General features: G+C 44.3%; 1 protein-coding gene across 3 annotated transcripts in view; it reads left to right on the forward strand.

The window, feature by feature from the left end:
- PDGFD (platelet derived growth factor D) overlaps nucleotides 1–23,426 on the forward strand; it is a 182,753-nt gene extending 159,327 nt beyond the window's left edge. For all 3 annotated transcript variants that reach the window (XM_034758871.1, XM_034758870.1, XM_034758869.1), the window contains one exon: nucleotides 20,287–23,426. In XM_034758871.1, coding sequence (XP_034614762.1) covers nucleotides 20,287–20,421 — 135 coding nt within the window. In that variant the 3' untranslated portion in view covers nucleotides 20,422–23,426. The remainder of the gene's footprint in view (nucleotides 1–20,286) is intronic.
- The last annotated feature ends 280 nt before the right edge of the window (nucleotides 23,427–23,706 follow it).

Consider the following 23,706-nt stretch of genomic DNA (forward strand, 5'->3'; position numbering starts at 1 on the left):
ATCAACAAGGAAAGAACACTTTATATTCAAGTTTCCAAGAGAGTATTTACAGCAACAGAGAGTGAAAAATAGCATTGAAAGTTATTGCCCATTGAAACAACCCAAAATATGAGGCCGTGTGCCATATTGAGTTCATGCCAGACACCACACTCGCCTGTAAGAGTTTATTTTCCTACTTTGTTTAAGTCGCAAATGAAAAGGAATTTGATGGACTCTTAATCTGGAGAGGGTGCTTGCTCACATCACAAAACCACTAGCTCAGGAGAGGCTGAGGGCTGGAATACCAGGAGGTTGTTGGAGGTCAAGACCTAGATGCGTAGGCAGAGTTTGTGGGAAAGCAGGCACTGTATCTTGCTGTAGTCAGCACCGTTACTCACTTTCCTAGGCACAAGGTCTTTCCACAAATTTATTGCAAACTAGAGTTGGCTTCAATTCAGCTGCTATAAAGAGCTGGAGCCTAGTTAAAATTGTACCATTTTTTTAAGAAAGATACATGGGATGACCCTGGTATAATTACAGACCAGAGAACCTTATATCCAGGCTGGGTAAATTAATTGAAAAAATAATTTGGATAAAATAATTGCAAAAAATGTCTACTAGATGAATATGAGCTGATAAAAAGAAGCAAGTATGGCTTATATAAAAATATGTATATGATATCACAGCTTTGTATAACAGTTTAGAGAGAATTTTAAAAGATATGCTCCTTCCTCCTAAGAGTTTACACTATACAAGACACGATCTGTCATGGATTAGAAACTGGTTAAGAGATAGACAGCAAAAAGTAGGAATAAATGGGCAATTTTCAACATAGAAGGAGGCTAACTTTCAGGTTTCCCGAGCTTTCAGACTGGGTATTATTTAATGTATTTATTATTGATCTGGAAATAGGTGAACTGTGAGGTGGCACAATATGCAGATAATACAAAATTATTTAAGTGAGTCAAGATTAGAGAAGGCTGTGAGGAATTTCAGAGGTACCTAACATAATGGCTGATGAAATGTAGTGTAAACAAATGCCAGGCAGTGCATGTTAGAAGGAACATTGTGTCACAATGCCGGAAAAAAGATTGAAGGCCAAATTCTGACCTGACATGCAACTCCATGCACAGCATGAAAGTCAGAGGAGAATTTGGCCCCAGGTATCATTGTGAACAGCTTAACGAAAACACTTTCTCAATACATTGGTAGTGAAATAAGCAAATAGTACATTACACTGTATGAATAGAAAATGATAGAGAAAAACACAGAAAATGTTTATCATGCCATTAAATAAATGTGTGGTTCACCCTCCTCTGGAGTACTGCATTCAGTTTTGATCATTAAGTCTGAGAAGAATATGGCAGAAGTAGAAAAGGTCTAGAGAAGGGCAACAAATGGAAAACTTCTGTATGAGGAGAGATTGAAAGGCTTAGAACTGTTTAGAGAGGAGACAAATAAGAGAGGATATGGTAGACGTATATAAAATGAATGAATGGTACAAAGAAGGAATATAAGACCCCTCTGATTTTACCATCTTTCCTTAACAAAAGAACAAGGGGAGACTCAATGAAGAGAAAGGCAAAACATTTAAAAATATAAATGACAAAAATGATTTTTTTGTGCAACAGCCTTTTAAAAACTACCCCAAAATATTATTGTAGCAGATGGCGTAGAAAGATTCAGTGCGGATTAGACACACAAATATGAACTTCAGTCACATCAACTTCAGAACATAAGACAACTATGGACAGCAGTTAGGAAAAAACTTCCCCCATAAACATGCTATTGAATAATCGTTCATCACTAGGCATTTTGGTGCATTTGGTACCGTTGTGATGGAATATTAGCCTAATAAAATAATGGAGAGGCAAGGTGAGTGAGATAATATCTTTTATTAGACCAACTTCTGTTTGTGAAAGAAACAAGCTTTCGAGCTACACAGAGTTCTTCTTCAGGTCCTGGGACCAACACAGCTACTATAATATTGCAGATAACACTGGTCTACAATTTTTGAGAAGTCGTCTGCTTCAGAGATAAAATGTGCTATTTATTATGTATTTTGATGTGCTGAATTCAAATATGACAATTAAAACAACTGATTGGCTACTGTTTCTAAGATAGTTAAGTTTTTACATTTTATGTTTATGTATATTGTGTAGATAGTAGAGTTTTAATCATAAATTGTAAACCTAGGTCTTTTCATGTGTTTATGGTTGCTTTACATGATAATATTTCACCTGTCCTGTTTATGTAACACTTTAAAAATCAGCAAAAGGGTTATATAAATAAAAAATTTTATGAAACAAAAGGCAAAAAACTATTATGTACATAGTTTAGTCCTAGGCCTGGTCTACACTAGGCGTTTATGTCGAAGTTAGCGCCATTACATCGAATTAACCCTGCACCCGTCCACACTGCGATGCTATTTAGTTCGACATAGAGGTCTCTTTAATTCGACTTCTGTACTCCTCCCCGACGAGGGGAGTAGTGCTAAATTCGACATGGCCATGTCGAATTAGGCTAGGTGTGGATGGAAATCGACGCTAATAGCTCCGGGAGCTATCCCACAGTGCACCACTCTGTTGACGCTCTGGACAGCAGTACGAGCTCGGATGCTCTGACCAGCCACACAGGAAAAGCCCCGGGAAAATTTGAATTTGAATTCCTTTTCCTGTCTGGCCAGTTTGAATCTCATTTCCTGTCTGGACATCGTGGCGATCACAGCAGCACTGGCAACGATGCAGAGCTCTCCAGCAGTGATGGCCGTGCAGTCTGTGAATAGAAAGAGGGCCCCAGCATGGACTGATCGGGAAGTATTGGATCTCATCGCTGTGTGGGGCGATGAGTCCGTGCTTTCTGAGCTGCGCTCCAAGAAACGGAATGCAAAGATCTATGAGAAGATCTCTAAAGACATGTCAGAGAGAGGATACAGCCGGGATGTAACGCAGTGCCGCGTGAAAATCAAGGAGCTGAGACAAGGCTACCAGAAGACCAAAGAGGCAAACGGACGCTCCGGATCCCATCCCCAGACATCCCGTTTCTATGAGGCACTGCATTCCATCCTCGGTGCGGCCGCCACCACTACCCCACCACTGACCGTGGACTCTGAGGATGGGATATTGTCCACGGCCGGTTCCTCGGACATGTTAGCGGACGGGGAAGATGAGGAAGGAGATAAGGAGGACGAGGCAGTCGGCAGCGCTCACAACGCTGATTTCCCCGACAGCCAGGATCTCTTCATCACCCTTACAGAGATCCCCTACCAACCCTCCCCAGCCGTTACCCCGGACACAGAATCTGGTGAAGGATCATCCAGTAAGTGTTGTAAACATCTAAACATTTATTTTTAACAGAACAGGAATATTAACAATTAAAAGAATGGGTTGTTCATGATTAGTTTGCCCTAGGCACTTAACGGTTCAGTCATGGGCAGTGCAAGTTTTGAAAAAAAATCTAGCAATGTCCGGTTTTCCGTGATTGTCCTGCCCAAGCCGCTCTACTGTTTAGTCCCTGCTACTGCAGCTAGAGTAAGATGCGGTCTATATGTGCAGGGATAGAGCAGTAATCCTCCCGGGACATCTCGATGAAGCTCTCCTGGAGGTAATTGGAAAGCCGTTGCATGAGGTTCCTGGGGAGAGCGGCCTTATTGGGTCCTCCGAAGTACGACACGTTGCCGCGCCACGAGACTATCAAGTACTCGGGAATCATTGCTCTGCACAGCAGGGCGGCATACGGCCCTGGTCTTTGGAGGCTTTCCCGGAGCATTCTCTCTCTCTCGCTGTCAGAGATCCTCATCAGGGTGATGTCGCCCATGGTGACCTGCTTTGAATTAGGTAGGGGAATGTTAGTGTTGGGACTGCTTGCTCGTTCCTTTACAGAACTGTAACCGCTGGTTTGCAGCCACGCGGTGGAGGCGGGAGAGGGGCTGCCGAAAGGGATCGTTCCTGGGGACAGCCGCGAGGGGGTGGGACAGGGGCAGAGTTCCCGCTTGCCGGATTGCTGGCAGCAGGTACTGACATTGCTTTAAATGTGAAATGAGGCCAGTGGTAATATAAAAGTTTTAAACTGCCACAAGTCTACGGCTTACCATGTCTGCCTGCAACAGAAATTCCGTTGTGCTGCCCCGCTTCTCAAATGTGCTGTGGAAGACCCCAGGCACTGAATGCGAAGGCCGAGAATTCGACCTTGTGCTGAGTGCGCATGTGATAGGTGCTGTGCATGGTCTTGTTCACAGAGAAAGACTATGTTCTTTGTTCACAACTACATTTATCTTTCTGAGGAATTCACTCCCTTTTTCCCATTCCCACAGCCACATCTGCGACTGTCTCACAACCTAGCCTGGCATCACACTCCCAGAGGCTAGCGAAGATTAGGCATAGGAAGAAGAGGACACGGGAGGACATGTTCTCTGAACTTATGGCCTGTTCCCAAGCCCAGGCAGCACAGCAGACCCAGTGGCGGGAGAAATTGACCCAAATGCAGCAAGCAAACATGGATCGGGAGGAGAGGTGGCGGCAGGAAGACCAGCAGGCGACTCAAACGCTGCTTGGACTACTGAGGGAGCAAACAGACACGCTCCGGCGCCTTGTGGATGTTCTGCAGGAACGGAGGCAGGAGGACAGAGCCCCGCTGCAGTCCATCTCTAACCGCCCTCCCCCGCCACCAAGTCCCATACCCACCTCACCCAAAGTGCAAAGAAGGAGAGGCGGCAGAGTCCCTGCTAACTCTCACTCCACCCCTGCAGAGAGCTCTAGTAGCAGAAGGCTCTCATTCCCCAAAACTTGAAAAGTTCTTTCCTTCCCGCCTGACACAAGCCCCCGTCCAAGTTTCACCTCCCAGTTCCATGTGTAGTTGATAATAAAAAATACGTTCATGTTAACTACTGTTTCAATCATGTTCTTTTGGAGGAGGAGGGGAAAGGGGGTTGGTAATTGGACAGGACAGTCACCTTTGGCAGGGTACATAGGCGGGGGCAGGCACAGCAGCAGGGCACATACACAGTGCAGTGATGCAGTGACTAGTTACCCTGGTTAGTCTGGGAGGTTGTTTTCATGTTATGTGGTGGGGGGTGGGTTGCTCTGTGACTTTGTGGCGGGGGAGGGCAGTTACAGATCTTAAGCGGCAGTCCTTATGCAGGATCACAGAGCCATGCAGCAGGGGATCTGTAATCGTCCTCCCCCTGCCACAAAGTCACATAGCCCCCCCATACACACAGTCCCGATCAGGAGGGGTGACAGGCTCCGTTGAAACAACCATCCCACCGCAGCGGAGCCCGTCAATCCTTGAGTTTAGAAGCTTCATTCGCGTCACTACACTACACCCGCTCCGCACCACAGTCTGCGTCCCAGTTTTAAAAAATTCCCGCGAAAACAGTATTAAAAAAAACGGTGTGCATTAACAAAGTAGAACTATTTTTATTTCGAAACGTGTGTTGGAAGGGGGTGAAGGGGGTATGTAACTGGGTAGGATAGTCAACATTAACTGGGTAAAGAAACGGGGGCAGGTTCAGCTTCTCTGTACACAAACTTAAAAGTCACAGGTTACCCTGCTCACTCAGGAACTTTGCTTTCAAAGCCTCCCGGATGCACAGCGCTTCCCGCAGGTCTCTTCTAATCGCCCGGCTGTCTGGCTGAGCGTAATCAGCAGCCAGGCTATTTTCATCAACCTCCCACCCCGCCATAAAGGTCTCCCCCTTGCTCTCACAGAGATTGTGGAGCACACAGCAAGCTGCTATAACAATGGGGATATTGGTTTCGCTGAGATCACAGCGAGTCATCAAGCTTCTCCATCTCCCCTTGAGACGGCCAAAAGCACACTCCACCACCATTCTGCACTTGCTCAGCCGGTAGTTGAAGAGTTCTTTTTCAGTGTCCAGGGCGCCAGTATAGGGCTTCATGAGCCAGGGCATTAGCGGGTAGGCTGGGTCCCCGAGGATGACTATAGGCATCTCCACATCCCCAACAGTTATTTTGTGGTCCGGGAAGTAAATACCTTGTTGCAGCCGTCTAAACAGACCAGAGTTCCTGAAAACACGAGCGTCATGAACCTTGCCCGGCCATCCCACGTAGATGTTGGTAAAACGTCCCCTGTGGTCCACCAGTGCTTGCAGCACCATGGAAAAATAGCCCTTTCGGTTAATGTACTGGGTGGCTTGGTGGTCCGGTGCCAGAATAGGGATGTGAGTTCCATCTATGGCCCCACCGCAGTTTGGGAATCCCATCGCTGCGAAGCCATCTATGATCGCCTCCACGTTTCCCAGGGTCACTACCTTTGGCAGCAGTACATCAACGATTGCCTTGGCTACTTGCATCACAACAACCCCCACGGTAGATTTGCCCACCCCGAACTGGTTCGCGACTGACCGGTAGCTGTCTGGCGTTGCAAGCTTCCAGAGGGCTATGGCCACTCGCTTCTGTACACTCAGTGCAGCTCGCAACCGGGTGTCATTGCGCTTCAGGGCAGGGGACAGCAACTCACAAAGTTCCAGGAAAGTTCCCTTCCGCATGCGAAAGTTTCGCAGCCACTGGGATTCATCCCAGACCTGCAGCACTATGCGGTCCCACCACTCAGTGCTTGTTTCCCGTGCCCAGAATCGCCGTTCCACGGCATCAACATGACCCATTGCCATCGTGATGTCCTCGGCGCTGGGTCCCCTGCTTTCTGAGAGGTCTGTGCTACTCTCAGACTTCAGGACATCACCGCGGTGCCGTAGCCTCCTCGCCTGACTTTTCTGCATCTGCCTCAGGGAAAGGTGTATGATAAGCTGCGAGGCGTTGAGAGCGGCCACAACTGCAGCGATGGTCGCAGCGTGCTCCATGCTCGCAGTGCTGTGGCATCCGCGCTGTCAATGACTGGAAAAGTGCGCGAACTGATTTCCCGCCGGCGCTTTCAGGGAGGGAGGGCGGGAGTGATGGACGGATGACGACAGTTACCCAAAAGCACCCTCGACACATTTTGTTACCCAGAAGGCATTGCCGGCTACACCCAGAATTCCAATGGGCAGAGGGGACTGCGGGAACTGTGGGATAGCTGACCACAGTGCACTGCTTCGAATGTCGACGCTTTCACCGTTAGTGTGGACTCACAAAGTCGAATTACTGTCCTTAGTGTGGACACAGACGTTCGACTTTGCAATATCGATTCCAAAAATTCGATGCAAGTAAATTCGAACTACTCTCGTAGTGTAGACAAGGCCCTATTCAGTGTCTACTCGGCGCTTCTTGGCTTGTCTCTTGTATTCATTAAATGGAGCATCTCTTGTCACTGTCCAGCAATAGTCTGCAAGCATTGATGGGCTCCATTTGCCCTGATAGCGTTTCTCCATTGTTGCAATGTCCTGGTGAAATCGCTTGCCGTGCTCGTTGCTCACTGCTCTGCAGTTCGGTGGAAAAAAATCTAGATGAGAGTGCAAAAAATGTATCTTTAGTGACATGTTGCAACCAAGACTTTTGTATGCCTTGAGGAAGTTTTCCATCAACAACCTGTAGTTGTCTGCCTTGTTGTTGCCGAGAAAATTTATTGCCACTAACTGGAAGGCTTTCCATGCCATCTTTTCCTTGCCACGCAGTGCATGGTCAAATGCATCATCTCGAAGAAGTTCACGAATCTGAGGACCAACAAAGACACCTTCCTTTATCTTAGCTTCACTTAACCTTGGAAATTTTCCACAGAGGTACTTGAAAGCTGCTTGTGTTTTGTCAATGGCCTTGACAAAGTTCTTCATCAGACCCAGCTTGATGTGTAAGGGTGGTAACAAAATCTTCCTTGATTCAACAAGTGGTGGATGCTAAACACTTTTCCTCCCAGGCTCCAATGACTGTCGGAGTGGCCAGTCTTTCTTGATGTAGTGGGAATCTCTTGCACGACTATCCCATTCGCAGAGAAAACAGCAGTACTTTGTGTATCCAGTCTGCAGACCAAGCAAGAGAGCAACAACCTTCAAATCGCCACAAAGCTGCCACTGATGTTGGTCATAGTTTATGCACCTCAAAAGTTGTTTCATGTTGTCATAGGTTTCCTTCATATGGACTGCATGACCAACTGGAATTGATGGCAAAACATTGCCATTATGCAGTAAAACAGCTTTAAGACTCGTCTTTGATGAATCAATGAACAGTCTCCACTCATCTGGATTGTGAACGATGTTGAGGGCTGCCATCACGCCATCGATGTTGTTGCAGGCTACAAGATCACCTTCCATGAAGAAGAATGGGACAAGATCCTTTTGACGGTCATGGAACATGGAAACCCTAACATCACCTGCCAGGAGATTCCACTGCTGTAGTCTGGAGCCCAACAGCTCTGCCTTACTCTTGGGTAGTTCCAAATCCCTGACAAGTTCATTCAGTTCACTTTGTGTTATGAGGTGTGGTTCAGAAGAGGAGGATGGGAGAAAATGTGAGTCCTGTGACATTGATGATTCAGGACCAGAAGTTTCATCCTCTTCCTCATCTGACTCAAGTGAGAATGATTCTGGTGCATCAGGAACCGGCAGTCCTTCTCCATGGAGTACTGGGCGTATAGCTGATGGAATGTTTGGATAATGCACAGTCCACTTTTTCTTCTTTGACACACCTTTCCCAACTGGAGGCACCATGCAGAAGTAACAATTGCTGGTATGATCTGTTGGCTCTCTCCAAATCATTGGCACTGCAAAAGGCATAGATTTCCTTTTCCTGTTCAACCACTGGCGAAGATTTGTTGCACAAGTGTTGCAGCATATGTGTGGGGCCCACCTCTTGTCCTGATCTCCTATTTTGCAGCCAAAATAAAGGTGATAGGCTTTCTTAACCATAGTGGTTATACTGGGCTTTTGTGATGCAAAAGTCACTTCACCACAAACATAGCAGAAGTTATCTGCACTGTTCACACAAGTACGAGGCATCTCTGCTCACTTTGGCTAAACAGAAATGTGTCCCTTTGCAAAATCAAACACTGACAAATAAGAGAGCACGACACTGTATGATTTCTAGAGCTGATATAGGGCAATTTGTTCAGCAGAGTGATGTAAGCTTCGTTATGATTGCATCATCCATGACTTCTAGGAATAACATGATGCAATTCATATCATGTATGATGCTTCAGATTGCATCATTCATTGTTTTGCCTAAAAAGCAAGTACTGTCCAAACCCAGTCATAGATTTCTTCATAGATCCAGTCAAAGATGTATTTGAGTCATTTCTGGTTTAAATTGAGATCCCTTCCCTTTATAACTCACTTATCCTCCGCCATTCCCAAGTCAAGGGTCGTATATACTGACCCAATAGCATATCTTGAAAACTAGAGCCAATCAACAATTTTAAGCATCATTTTCGTTCTCAGTGACCCAGAATTAGTAAAGTTTAACTACATTTATTTCAGAAGCATTTTGGCTGTAGAGCAGTGTAATTAAACATTGGTCAGAATCAGTTTGGCAATGCCTAAGTTCCCCAAAAACTTAACTCACTAAATTCAGAGTTCATATTTGCCCTTTTTTATTAATTTATTCCACTGTGCTTTTTGTCTGTCAGACCAGTAGGAATTAAAGACAGTGTTTCTGCTTTTGTAAATAAAAATGTAAATGGAATGAATTAACAGCACAAAGAGCAGCAATTTAGCCGCAAGCCTCCCACTAACATTAATACAAGTTATGCAAATAAATCCACTTGTCATACACTACAGATATGTCCATTAATGTTAGTCCAAAATATTTTTCATCTGTAAGTAGCTTTAGTTTTCCTGTGTCCGAGCATTAGCCAAACATCATCTTCCGTGTTTAGCTGTCTTTTTACTTAAGAAACAGCTTGGAAGTGGGGGCAGTGTGAGAGGGACATGGGTTTATCTGTTTTAAAGCCATGTAGCTGCATTGTACTTTAGAGGTCTGATCTAAAACCCACTGAGGTTTAATCAGAAGATGATAAATCATGAATGGAAGGGGAAGGGCTTCTTATTTATTTTTACATCACAAAAGCTGTTCATTTCCTTTAAAATCTCCACCTCCAGTTTAAGGTGAGTGCAGATTAAGCACCAGATTCAGAGAGAGTATATTTTACATGCCAAAGAGAACAACGAGAACAAAAGATGTCATGAGATGATGTAGTTCATAAGACATTCATAATAGGAGAAACTGCTCAAGGCCTTTGTTATTCCTGGTGTTAACTTTGCCTAAACCATCTCTTGGAGCCTGAACTATTGGACTGCTGTTCTTGGCTCCACTGTCACTGTCATCTGTGAATATTTTTCTTTACAACAGTGTTGATGTGTTGGCCAATCACACAGGAAATTGTGTAGTGTTTGATGCCTGTCTGTCTTTGTGTGTGCCTGAGAAAGCCTTCACTTCACCCTCAGTGAGCCTCCTATTTAGGGTTGAATCAGGAAAGGCACATTTTTCAGCTACAACCTTCTGCTTTCCCACCCTGCAGTCAATATCTCCCAGTTATCCAGCGAGTTGCATGCACTCAACTGAGGGGTTGTTTTGTATATCCAATGCTAACTGTGCTGAGAGAGAGAGAGGTTTGAGAAAGTTATTTTTCCTGATATTGTTGATTTTTGTTTAGATCCCTTTTCTATTCTCTTCAGATTCTTAGACCATGCCCATCACTGTGGTATCTGAGCACTCTCCACTAGTATACTAAGCAACATGACTGGCAGCTGTCATGTGGTCTTTAATTTTCTCAGACAACTGCTTTAGTTCTTCAGAAGCTCCACCAAGAGTATAAAATTCTGCCCTTTCATGTCCATTTGCAAGGTATTAGCTACCAGACAGCAGAAAATATGAAAATACCCCATTGTGGATACCCCCTCTACTCTAATGCTTTGCAAAATGTTAATAGTGAGACATAAAAGTTTTCTTACAAACCTGAAATTTAGGGCAAGTTTGCCCAAAAAGCTCAAGAACTTTTGGAATTAAACAGGACCTTGATTTGAGCAGACTGCCCATTTTATGGTTTTGAACAGAAACCTAGTGAAGCAGGATGGTTTTGCATTGTTCCAACATGAAATTAAAGAAAACTGGTTTGTAGGAGCCCAGAAGTCAAGGCAGGTAAGCACACATGAATCAAAATTTAAAACAGATTGGCATGAACCCCTGCAAACCGAACTGGCCAATCTTCACATCTTATGCATTAATTCCGTTTAAAAGCTTCTCTCAATCAAGTTCTTTGGTAAGTGATTCCATCAGACAAACCACTGGGCTCCTCACAAAGGAAAGGCAAATCAGTAATCATTAATGTAAATGAATACAGCATACTTTAATCAAATGTCCGTGTCTGCTTTCATCTAACTTGCTGAGATAGACTTGAAATGAAAACACAATTGCCTCTGCACCCAGTTCTCTATGGAAATAAGTAGAATGGTTGTTCCAGAGAGAAGTCTTATATTCTAAAATTGAAGACAGCATAGGCTCAGCCCTTTGGGAAGAAAAATCCCGTAGATGATCTCAGTCCAATTCTTTATGCTGCTAGGACTGAGCCTGTGCCATCCACCCAGCATGTGCATACCTCTGAGAAACAAGAAATCAGTGTCCCCATCTCATTGCTGTAACTGATGAGATGTGAAATGAGTTTCCATGAGGGATGAGCACCCTTAAGGCAGTAACTAGAATTTGTCACAGTATATAAACCTTCTGCACAAACATTGTTCTGTGCAAGACAGCTGAGAGACATTTAAGGAAAACGGAAAGTATTGAGGCCCATTCTTGCACCTTTTACCCACTTCTTGACTATCTGTCATGCAAAGGCCTTTTGCCTTTTTCACTGGGTATCAGAATGTTAACAGATATTCTTTTCTCTTTCCTCCTATTCTGACAGTTTTAGAGCCCCTCTGCCTAAGTTTCAGGATGGACAATGAATGGCTTAGGATCTGAGAGGTAGCAGGGAAGGGTCCAAGCCACAAGGTTCAGAGTATTATTAGCAGTGGTATTGTTTATTTTGTGCTGCACCTGAGTAGCTGCTAGCCCCTCAGAATACATATGCCAAAACTGAACCTTGTCACAAACTGCAAAAAAACAGATTTCACCAAACACAACATAGTGGGGGTGGGTAACAAAACAATACGGAAGAGCATGGGGCAGGACAGATGAAAATCACAGCACTAAGATAATGTGGTCACTGATGTATGGAATGCTGCAATAAAGAAATGTTAGGTTTTCTTTAATAACCAATAAAATGTTACCTAGTTGACTGCTTTCTCACTGCTTTTGCAGAAGTGAGCCTTAAGGAGGCAGTGGAGTGAATAAAGGGTAGTGGTCTCCTCTGTCTGCTCAGGAAGGGATTTCCTTGCATAGGTAGTAGTATGGAATGTGGGAAATCATGGGAGAATTGGACAAGTAAGGTATATACAGGTAGGTGGGGCAATGCCATAAGAGACAAGAAGGGATCCCTAAGAAGAGATTCATTCAGAAAGGAGTTGATGTGGTCAGATCAATGGGCAAGGAATGTGATCTGTTTGTTTGCCGGGGGGGGGGGGTGTATGAACTAAATGGGCAGTGTGTGTGTGTGAGAGAGAGAGACTTTAGGAGGTAAGTTACAGTGATCAAGACAGGGAAGAATGAGAGCTTTACAGAATTTATATACAGGCAGAATAGAAATGCAAGGAAGCAGCAGGAGGAATAAAGGATGACTCCCAGGTTACAAGACTGAGTGACAGGGAGTATAATGGTGTGTTCCTCAGAGATAGAGAATGGGTGGGGAGAGGAAATAAGACTTCAGTTTTGGCCTTATTAAAGTTTAAATTGATGGTGGTGACGTCAGTGAGACAGGGTATGATGCAGGTTTAGGTAGAGCGAGAAAAGTCTGGAGTGAAGATTTGTAAGTTCTTCTTTGAGTCCCAGTGGGTATCCTTAGGTCTAAGGTGGAAGGCTCCTTTGTCTGTACTCTTTCCAGCATTCCCGCTTGATCTTCAAACCTGCAAAAAATTATAAATAGTTTAGTTTAGTTAGTTCAGGGACTGGGGAGTCTCCCTCCATTAAATCCCTCACCAGTTGGGGTGCCTACTATGCCCAAAGTTCCAGGCTTCAAACCTTGCCTCTCCTGCCTCCAGCTCTTCCTGGTGAGTGACCCGCATGAGAGTTGCCTATGCTGCCTCAGGGAACACACATTCCCTCAAGGTGCAATATTTGTCACACTTTTCTCCCATGTACCAGGCAGTCTTGAGAATTCAGACTCTGGAGACACCTTGTGGAGCTATCCATGAGGCCCCATTTGGACCCTGGGCCTTCCGCTCCACATCTAGCTGACCTGAGCCACTGGCTGGTACCCCTCCAGCTCCAGCATCCACTGGTTCAGAGTCCTCCAGTCCCAAGGACTCTGTGAAACGAAGGCACGATGCAGGAAAGGGTAAACACCTTCACAAGAAGAGGGATAAAACAACCCAAAAAAACCCTCCAAAAAGAGGTCTACTTCTCCCCCTCCTCTGGCACCACCTGAGAATTCACACCCCAGATCAGGGAGCATCTGGAGTTCACAGAGAAAGGCCAGTACCAATGGTACCAGGGAGCTATTAATGCCCAGAAATCACACTCTGAGAGGTCAGGTTCAATTCTGGCACTGCGCAGAGAGAAGGGGCCATTCTTCCTCTATATTGTCAATACCAATCCAGCGAAAGTTCACCGCTTCTACATTGGCACAAGCGAATCTGGTCAAATTCAAGACGCCTGCCAGCTCTCTTCTGGTGAGCATTTGATCCACTCTTCTTGAGGGTCCGCAATATATATGAATCCAGAATCTCTGATCCTCTTGAATCCAGTTCTACTGAGAGATGTCCCAACTCTGTCAAGTAGGTATTCCTGGCCCAAGATCCAGCCATCCGGTGGAGGCCCCGGCATCATCAACACACCACTCACCAACTCCTGTCTCTGATCAGTCGGAGTCAGGTCATGCGGTACCATTGACCCTGCCAACTCCTATTTCTGAGACAAAAATCACCTGGTACCAGCAATCTGGCAAAGAACCATCAGCCCAGTCAGAGCTTCCAGAGTTACCTGGATGTTGTTGTAACCTCGCAAAGCTGCACTATTGGCCAAGGAACCAATGGGGCCCACTTCCCTATTCCTGTGGGGCCCGCTTCCCTATTCATATGACCTCAGTCACTGGTCCCCATATGAGGGCTTCTGGAATCCATACTTTGGGACATCAGAGTCTGAGGTCCCTGCACATCACCCCTAGCAATGGTCTTCCAGAGAGGAGTCAGAGTCCCCACAGGAGCCTTTGATTGAGGCGACAGTACAGCTGGTCCAGCATAGCAGTCATGCAGCACCACACTCCTCCTCCCTTCCACCCTAGCCACCAATCAGTCTCCGTAACACCTGTTACCTTCCCCCCATTTGGTGGCTGCCTAGCCCATTTTCTTCCAATGTGGCAAGTTGAACACATGGGTCTTGGACATCATATTGACTAGCTGCACGCTAGAGTCCCTGTGTCCCACCCCTCTCCAAAGCCCCAGTCCCCATCCGTTTTTCAGGAACCCCTCTCACGAGAGGATTCTCAAACAAGAGGCAGACTCCCTTATCCAGCTAGGGTCAATACAGCCTGTTCCCCCCTCGTCACAGGGGGAAGGAAGGGCTTTGACACCAGATATTTCCTTACCCCCATCCTGCACCTCGGACAGCTGAACGTCTTCAATCAACAGTCAAAGCTCGGGATGACCACTTCAGACTTGATAAGCCCCTCTCTGAATGAAGGCAACTGGTTTGTGGCCTTGGATTTGAAGGACGTGTATTTTCTCAATTAGATATTTACATAGTTCACAGGAGGTTCCTGTGGGTGTAGAGCACTTCCAGTATAGTGCCTCTCGATGGCCCTGAGGGTTTTTACTAAAGTACTTGCCGTGATGGCGGCATGACTTCGCAGGCAAGGCAACCCAATATTTCCCTACCTGGATGGTTGGCTTCCCATGGGTCAGTCATATCAAGCAGCAAACACCTCCTCACTTGAACTCTTTCCTGCTCTGGGGCTGCAAGTAAGTGCAGAAAAGTCTACATTAACCCTTACACAAGTTATAGAATGTATTGGAGCAAATTTCAACTCAATCAGGGCAAGAGCTTGCTTACCTCAAGACTGGGTTCCTTGCCATGAGGGATCTCATCACCCAGCTTCATCTCAGCTCTCAGACCACAGCCTGGTCCTGCCTGGCCCTGCTAGGCCATATGGCCGCACCCACCTCCCCATTCACAAGGCTACGTTTACAGTGCTTTCAGATCTGGCTTAGGATGGTCTATGCTCCAAGCAGAGACTCCTTGAACAAAAAGGTCTCTCTTCCCCCGAACATGCTTTTGTTGTCACTCACCTGGTGTAAAGGAAAAAGTGGGAGGAGGGATCCCCTGAAAGACTCTGATTCTGGTTGCCTTCCATGCTGGGACAGAGAGCACATCTAGGCAGTCATACAGCTCAGTGTTCCTGGTCTCTGCTTCAGGCAGTTCACGAGGCATGCAAGGCATTCCTCCTCCTCCTCATTTGGTCTACACACGTCCAAGTCAGATCAGACATGACTGCTGTGTACCACAGAGGTCTGCCCCACTCTGCAGAGAAGTGGTCTAGCTGTGAAACTAGTGCATCTGGCATCCAATTACCCTTTTGGCAGTACACATTCCACCCGTCAGTAGTGCAGTACAGCTTCCATCTCTGGGATACCCCATCCTGAGACAGCTTTGCAAACCAGCAGAACAAAAAGTGCCCAGCATATTGTTCCCAAGCCACCCAAGGCTTCAACATCCAAGGGGCCACCTCCTTGGTGCAATGGTCAGACCTGCTGAGATACACCTTCCCTTCCATACCCTTGCTACGTCTCATCCTTGGGAAGATCAAGCTGGATGAGGCAGAAGTGATCCTGATAGCTCTCTAGGGCAGAGACAATTCGGGTTCACCACCTTCCTACAGTTGGCCTCTCCCCCAGGCATTCACCTTCAGCTGTTCCCACAACTACTGTCTCAGAATAGAACACAGACTGTCGCAGGGCCATCCACCTCAGTACAGCTTCCCTCCATCTGGCGGCATGTTTTTTGGATGGACAGTCAGCATCCTTAACAGTAGCAGAAGACCCTCTACAAGGAAGTGCTGTGCCACCAAGTGGAAGCGGTTCTCCCTGTGGTGTCAGCAGCATGACTTGTCTCCTGAGGAATCAGGAATCCCTCTAATTCTCTCATTAAAGATATTGGGCCTGTCTGTCCATTCCCTAAGCGTACATTTGACAGCTATTTATGGCTTCCATCGTCCGGTGGAGAACTGCTCTGTGTTCACCCATCCCACTACTGTGAAATGCCTGAAAGGTGTCATAAGCCAGTCCTTCCTGTATCTAAACATCTCCCTGTTAGGGACCTGAATATTGTTTTTTTTCCCCCATTCTTATGAGCCCACCAATTGAATGCTTAGGCTATGTCTACACAGCCTGCAGCAGCCAACCTCCCAGGGTTGTCAGATTTGGGCTTGTGGGGCTCATGCTACCATGCTAAAAATAGCTGTGTAGGTGTTATCTCTCAGGCTCTGACACCTAGGGAGTGAGGTGACCCTGCCTGGCTCTCGTGTTTCTCCACTGCTTCCCCTGTGGGGCCCACCCCCTACCCGCCGCTCATACTTCTCTGCTGCTTTCCCCGCCCGCCTCTCAGGCCTCTCCACCCTCTTTCCCCCTCAGCCCCTCCCGCCCACCACTCACTCTTCTCTGCTGCTTCCCCCACCTGCCGTTTGTGCCCTCTCTGCCCTCTGTGAAGGCAGAGAGGTGCAGGTGGTGGACGGGGGGCCCCACTGGGGAAGGGGGTGGAGAGACACATGGGCAGCAGGTGAAGAGGCATGAGAGGCACATGGGGGGGAGGCGAGCAGGGGTGGTGGCCATGCAGGGTCAGGTCTTGAGGCAGAGCAGGGGTCGGGGCCTTGGACCGGTGGCACACCCCACTTCTAGAGAGCTTCAGGCGCTCAGGCACAGCCTCCCCAAATGTGGGAGTCATGCGCCACCCATGCTTAACTATGAGATATTAGCTGGATATTGGATATGGCTACATTTATGTTTATCCTCAGAGGACATTCATAGATTTTAAGTCCAGAAGAGACCACTATGGTCCTCTAGTCTGATCTCTTAAATAGCACAGGCCATAGAATTTCACCCAACGATTCCCACAGTGGAAGGAATTGCTCTTCCCTACTATCTTGTCTACACTAAGAAATCCATAATCAAAACTCACCTCCACTATACTTTCACCAGTAGTAACAAAGGGAGAAACTGTAGTGCAAGTAGGGCTCGAGTGCTAGATTACACACTGGAGTAGATGCTGGAGTCCTGTTTTAGACTACAGCTTCCACTTCTCCTATTATTGGTGGCAAATGATTGCTATGAATTGCTTCCATAGATTCATAGAATTTAAATACAGAAGGGACCATTATATTGTCTAGTCTGGCCTTCTGTATATCAGAGACCTTTAAATTCCCCCATTTCCCCCTATACCTAGCCCAATAACCCATGTCTGGCTAAAACAGTTTTCAGAAAGGCATCCAGTCTTGATTTGAAGCCATCAAGAGATGGAAATCTACCCTTGGTAGTGGATCCTTCCCTTGGTCATTTGTTCCAATGTTTAATTATCCCCACTTTTAAAAAATTGTGTCTGATTTTTAATGAATTGCCTTCAGCTTCCAGCCATTCGTTCTTGTTTATGCATTTCTCTGCTAGATTAAAGAGTGCTTTAGTACCTGGGATTTTCTCCTTATGAAGGTATTTATACACTGTAAGCATGTAACCTCTCAATCTTTTTCATAAACTAAACAGATTGAGTTCTTTAATTCTGTCTTTGCAAGGCATTTTCTCCCACCTTCGAAGCATTTTTTTCTGCATCCTTTCCAGTTTTTCAACATCTTTAAAAAATGCAGCCATCAGGAATGTATGCACTGTTCCAATATTGGTCTAAGCAATACCCTATACAGTGACATAATCACCTCCCTACTTCTACTCATTACTCCCTGTTTATATATCAAAGAATCACATTAGCCCTTTTTGCCACAGCCCTGCAGGAACTCTTGCTTATCCACTATGACCCCTAAATCCTTTTCCAGCAGGTGAGCTTTTGGCCACTTCAGAAGTCATTGCCTCAGAAGCTACTGCCTAGACAGGTGATCTTTTTTCCCCTTCTAAATGACTTTTTTCTCCTGCTTCTCATTAATTTTCTGTTTTTCTTCAAATGTTCTTAATTCCACCTAAGCTCAGTGAGCAAGATCCTTTGGCAGGGTAGAACAGGCAAACATTCTTTTTCCCCCCCCGAGAAAAACTATGCAGTTGCCAGAGAGTCACCTGACCTTGAAATCTTTGAGCCATTTGAATACATCTACAAAGCAAAAATACATAAATAAATAAATACATTGTTTAGCATGTTACTGTGCTGCTACATAGCCATTTGTATGAAAAAGGTTACAAGGCTATAATAGCCTTTTTTATATCGCCAATAAACACAAAATCCAGCTCAGTGGTTAAGTTTTCTATTTGATTCTGTTTTATTAGTGTACTGGTTATATGGCCATGATATAATTCATTGTTTTTATGTGATGAAGCGGGCATGGCTGTCGTTACACATGCTTTGTGAGAAAATAACCTGAAAAGCTGAGCTGCCTTGCTTTGCTTAGTAGAGATCAATATTGACATGAAAACCATGAGTTTATTACTTTTTTCACCAGTCCAAAAACAAACACTTTTGGAATATTCTACTCCTTTTTTATATCCTTAAGTTCATGACATTAAAAATACTACTGATGTCACAAAAACAAGAAGCAGGTGGTATCATGGAGTTACCTTCCTTGAACTATTCTAATTAATTCAATAGTGCCTCACCTTTAAAGAAGAGACCAGCTAAACCCTAAAAAGCTGCTTTTTTTCCAGAGTAAAGGGTTTTCTTTCAACAACTGTGGTCACCAGAATTGGCCTTACTACTTTATTCTTTTCAGTTTTCCTGTATTTACCTGAACCTAAGACTATTTGATGGAAGCTAGACTGAAAGCTTGAAACGTCAGCTCTGTGATCAGCTAGTAAAGCAGCCCAATTTCCATTTTGTTCAAACACTGCTTTCCTGTCTTGTCTGGGAAAGTGTCTGCCAATTCATTTTTCTCCTCTTATCAGCAAAGCGCATATACTGTGCTCATGTTTCTTAATACAAAACAGAGGGAAAATCCCCAAGCTGCCAGGAGGTCTGTTAGCTTAAATAGTGCCCAGATCTCTGGTCTCATCCTGCTGCATGCACTTCCATTTGCTCTAAAATGAAAAAGTAAATCTACCTAGCTGTGATCTTGCAAGTGTCAATCACTTGAAATGGTCGGGTTTTGATGAAAGGCTTCTTTAAATAGAGAATTTTTATCATGGGTTCAGCACCAGCAGCTGTATTTGATTTTAAAAGTGTGTTTCAAAAAGTATCTTTGAAGCTGCAATCCATTTTCAGCTCTGAAATAATCTCCACCCGCCTACTGGGTTCCGTTCTTGAATGTTTCAAATGGCACCATGGCCCAGTAAAACTTCCATTATGATGTATTGTTTACAGAGGGGTCGGTGGTATTTGAAAGCAGTTCAAACCCAGCAAATGGGGTAGAGGTAAGCTAGAAGTGGGGTGGGGGAAGAAGGAAATGGAAAAAGGAAAGTCAGGCAGAGGAATTCCTAAGAAGATAGAGGGAGACTAGAGAGGAGCATGAGAGACAGTATGACTGCATAGCAAATGGGGAAGCAGCCGTTCAGAGCTAGCAACCAATTGTCAGACAGAAAATAATGTCCCGAGTTCAACTTTTAGAATTGAGTCTCCTGGCGTCCTTAGTGTCCATGGGTTCTGAAGTGTTTTTCCCTGCCTTAAGCAACAGAGGGTCCTGTGGCACCTTTGAGACTAACAGAAGTATTGGGAGCATAAGCTTTCGTGGGTAAGACCTTCTGTTGCTTTTTACAGATTCAGACTAACACGGCTACCCCTCTGATACTTGACACCATGCAAGGCACTGCATTTAGCCGTATGGAATGGAGAAGAAGTGAGGTTCTTACCCACGAAAGCTTATGCTCCCAATACTTCTGTTAGTCTCAAAGATGCCACAGGACCCTCTGTTGCTTTTTACAGATTCAGACTAACACGGCTACCCCTCTGATACTTTCCCTGCCTTGCTTCTGCTCCCCGCAGTCCCTGCTGCTCTTGGATGCTTGATACACTCTGGAAGCTTCTGCTCTAACTGCATGACCCCACAGAAGTGGGGAGAGAGGCAGAGCTCCGTGAGGCGGTACCATCTAATGAAACACTATGGGAGGTTCTCTATACTTCTGCATCCAGAGGAATAGATTCGCTCATTCTAAAGTCACTGGAAGCATTCTGACAACTTTTGTCTTTCCAGGTGCTGAAATTCATCCCTGAGTCAGGCCATCCCAGGAGGAAGGGCCGAACCAAGAACAACATGGCCCTAGTGGATATTCAACTAGAGCATCATGAGCGCTGCGATTGTGTCTGCAGTTCAAGACCACCCCGATAAAAACAGAACAAAGTACACTATTTGCAGCTCAAAGGACCTTTTATTTTAAGCAGGAGCCGTCAGAGAACATTCTTCCACTGATAAGTAAATTTTGCTAGTAGCCTGCATTGCGATGAGCAAAAATGAATGCTGTGTTTCAGCATAGCTATATTGATTAGTGCCATGGCAGTTAAAAAGGTATATCATAGATTTGTTTATTAGCAGTCAAGAATATAGAATTAAGTTTAGCAATATATTGGGACGGTTGAGATTTTCAAAGTTGACTATGGGACTTAACCACACAGTTCCCACTGAAATGTAATCAAAGCTGTGTAGCTAAATCCCCTTGCTGGCAGTGAAAAGTTCCACTGAGATATTTGAGCTAACCTTATATACCTGTCTCTCTCTCAATCTGGCACATCCACATCCAAATTCTGCCCTCATTTATACCTGCTCAACTCCATGGAAGTCAGTAGGGCTACATGAATGTAAATGAGGACTGAATTCAATCCAGTATTCATACATAACAGTTAATCCAGTTTAATCCAGCTCCTAGGTGGAACATCCCCTTGAAACACACACACACACGGCAAATAGAAAACATGAAATAAATCTAGTGTGAAGTCAAATTGTCCAGTCTGTATTCAAGCAACACACTGAAATCAACTGGTGCTTTGCACAGGGATATGAACCTGAGTGCTCCCATTTCCCATTGAAGTCCTGCCACCTAGTTGTGTATAATTTCTCGGGATCGGGCCCTTGGACATTTTCATCTTCACTGTGTTTCTAGGTAGACAGTCAAACCAGAACATCTTGGTTGATGAAAATACTCACTCTTCTTGCATGTATATTCAAGTTGGAAACAAAACTTCAGTGTTCTAGCTTTTAGAGAACAGATCAAATATCACTGTTGTTTTGTTTGTATTTTTTAAAATAAGGAATACTATAACCTTGCCAGTATATATAATAATCTTAGTTGTTTGACTTTAGTAGTATATATTGCCATGATCAAACTCTTGGCACTGAATATCTCTTGGACTGCATTTTGCTGAGGCATATTAATTCATTACGCCACATCTGTCTTTTGAAAAATTGTCAGCATTCATTAATTTTTGCAAAAAGAATTATTCACCTCTTGATAAAATAAGCACCTTAAAAGCTACAGCATAGCTTCTAATGTCTATTAAAATATGAACAGGCTCTGACTAAAAAAGGGAAAAAAATGCTGTCCAAACTAGCTTTAAATACTCTGAGATATTGCTCTGAAAGTTGTCCAGTGTAAATGTATGTTAGGTATAAATCTGGAAGACAACTGAACTTTTGATTGTGAATGTAATAGAGAAAATGGGGTGGAACATTTAATGACCATGGATCGCTATTTAATAGTATACTAAAGCTGCATTTGTTCTGTTTTATGTGTGTTGCCTCTGTGTTCCTGTCTGTCAGAAAGAGAGAAGTAGTCTTACAATAGTATTTCCTACATTAGCTGAAATTGGCACATGCAATCACATAATATTGAGAACTTTTAAAATTATTGGGTTTTAGTAATCAGAGCTATAGTTAAAAAAATGCCCTCATGCTCTGAATTAATTCCTTCAAGTAAACTCCATTACCTGATCTTTGTTTTTATAACTTTATCAACTCTTTCCAGAAATCTACCCTATAAATATTGTGAGTATTACTTTCTCTACATTTGAGATGTTTTTGTTTGGATATTTTAAAAATATATTTATATTAATTTTTCCTCTCTAGCTCCCAAAAGTCTATTTTAAAAGGAGCTTGAAGACTGAAATGGGAAGTGATTCATCATTTTTCAAAGCAATTCATTTTAAAGAACAGCATTGAGACCAAAGATTGCCAGATATGTTAGTTTTTTCAGGGTTGTTCAAAGGTAATTTCATTCTTTTTCTGTCTCTAGCTTAATAACAAGAGTGGCTAATCTTACTTATTTTGGAAAAATCTGCGTTTGACACAAGTACAACCACTCTCCTTACTGGGCATTCCTGACTGACCTGTGGCAGGAACAGGCCTGGTCTTCCGTTTGTGGATTTGTTTTATGAGCACATGGTTTCATATTACTTTTTGCTTTGTCTTATTGATTCCTAACCCTTTGGGGCAGCTCTGCCAGTTTATCTGACTAAGTTCTCAGCTGTGCCAACCAGAGACTGCAGAATTCAATTAGATGCAGGCAATAATGGTACGCCAGGGCTCAGCACAGAAGCTTTTCATTTGAGTAAGAAGGAATCTTGTGTGAGATGTCAGTGGGACAACTTACTAGTTTAAAGTTAGGCATTTGTTTAAGTACTTTGCTGAACTGGGGCTTAAGTGGAAAAAAAAAAACCCTCCTATTACACTTAGCACTGATTGGGAACCAGTGATCAAATGGCTACCAGTTGTCATCCTTTGCTATGAAGATGATGGTTTCCATGCCACAGGCCAATGCAGAATAAATAGGATTCAAATTTGTGCTTTGTGTTGAAGCGGTGAGGAGAATAATGCATAGTGTGACTGAACAAAACAAAGCTTCTAATAAACCATGGTCCAAGCTGCAATAATCCATGATAGAGTCAAACAGCAGAAACACCCTAGCTTTTTATTTATTGCCAGAAAATGCAAAGAAGCATGTTTCTCTCTCCTTTATTTTTTCTTTCGTTGTACTTTGTAATAGCTTCTACATTTGTAATAGCTTCTCCATTGTTTATGTATTATTTTTAACTTAAGAATCACCTCTCTTCAAAAAAGAAAACAGCTAGAATTTTTTTTATTTTTTTGGTTCAAGGAATTTGAAACCCAAAATATAAATATAATTTTCAAAGGAACCGTAAATAGAGCCATAATTTCAAGCAACTCACTACTTTTTTATTTTGTGTAATCTTCTAGGCTAGAACGTACTTTCTCAAGTGCAATTTATATATATATTGTTATCAGTTAAATGCAGCTTTTATAGAAAGGCTTTTCTACCGCATTCAATATATAATTTTTTTTTCTTGATGAAAAATAAATACTGCTTTTGAAAGAAGCAATTCTGAGTGATTTTTGGGAGCATCATTAGGAGGTGCACAGATTAACTTGAGGTCACTAACACAAGATATTTTTGACTGTTTGGGCCAGAGAGGATGGTGTGATCTCAAATAGTGCCTTTAGGAGTGGTTCCCATGAGGAGCTTCAGGGGTCCTTGGGCCATGAGGGAAGGTGTGACATGCTCTGTTGGAATGATCCAGCACATTCTCCTCACTGCGGCGGGCCAGCAGAGCCATGGGCCCACTGTCTCCCAAATAGTTCCCTGACCCTCTTTGGGTTGCCTGG

The sequence above is a fragment of the Trachemys scripta genome, chromosome 1 (assembly GCF_013100865.1).
Source record: "Trachemys scripta elegans isolate TJP31775 chromosome 1, CAS_Tse_1.0, whole genome shotgun sequence".
NCBI lineage: Eukaryota > Metazoa > Chordata > Testudines > Emydidae > Trachemys > Trachemys scripta.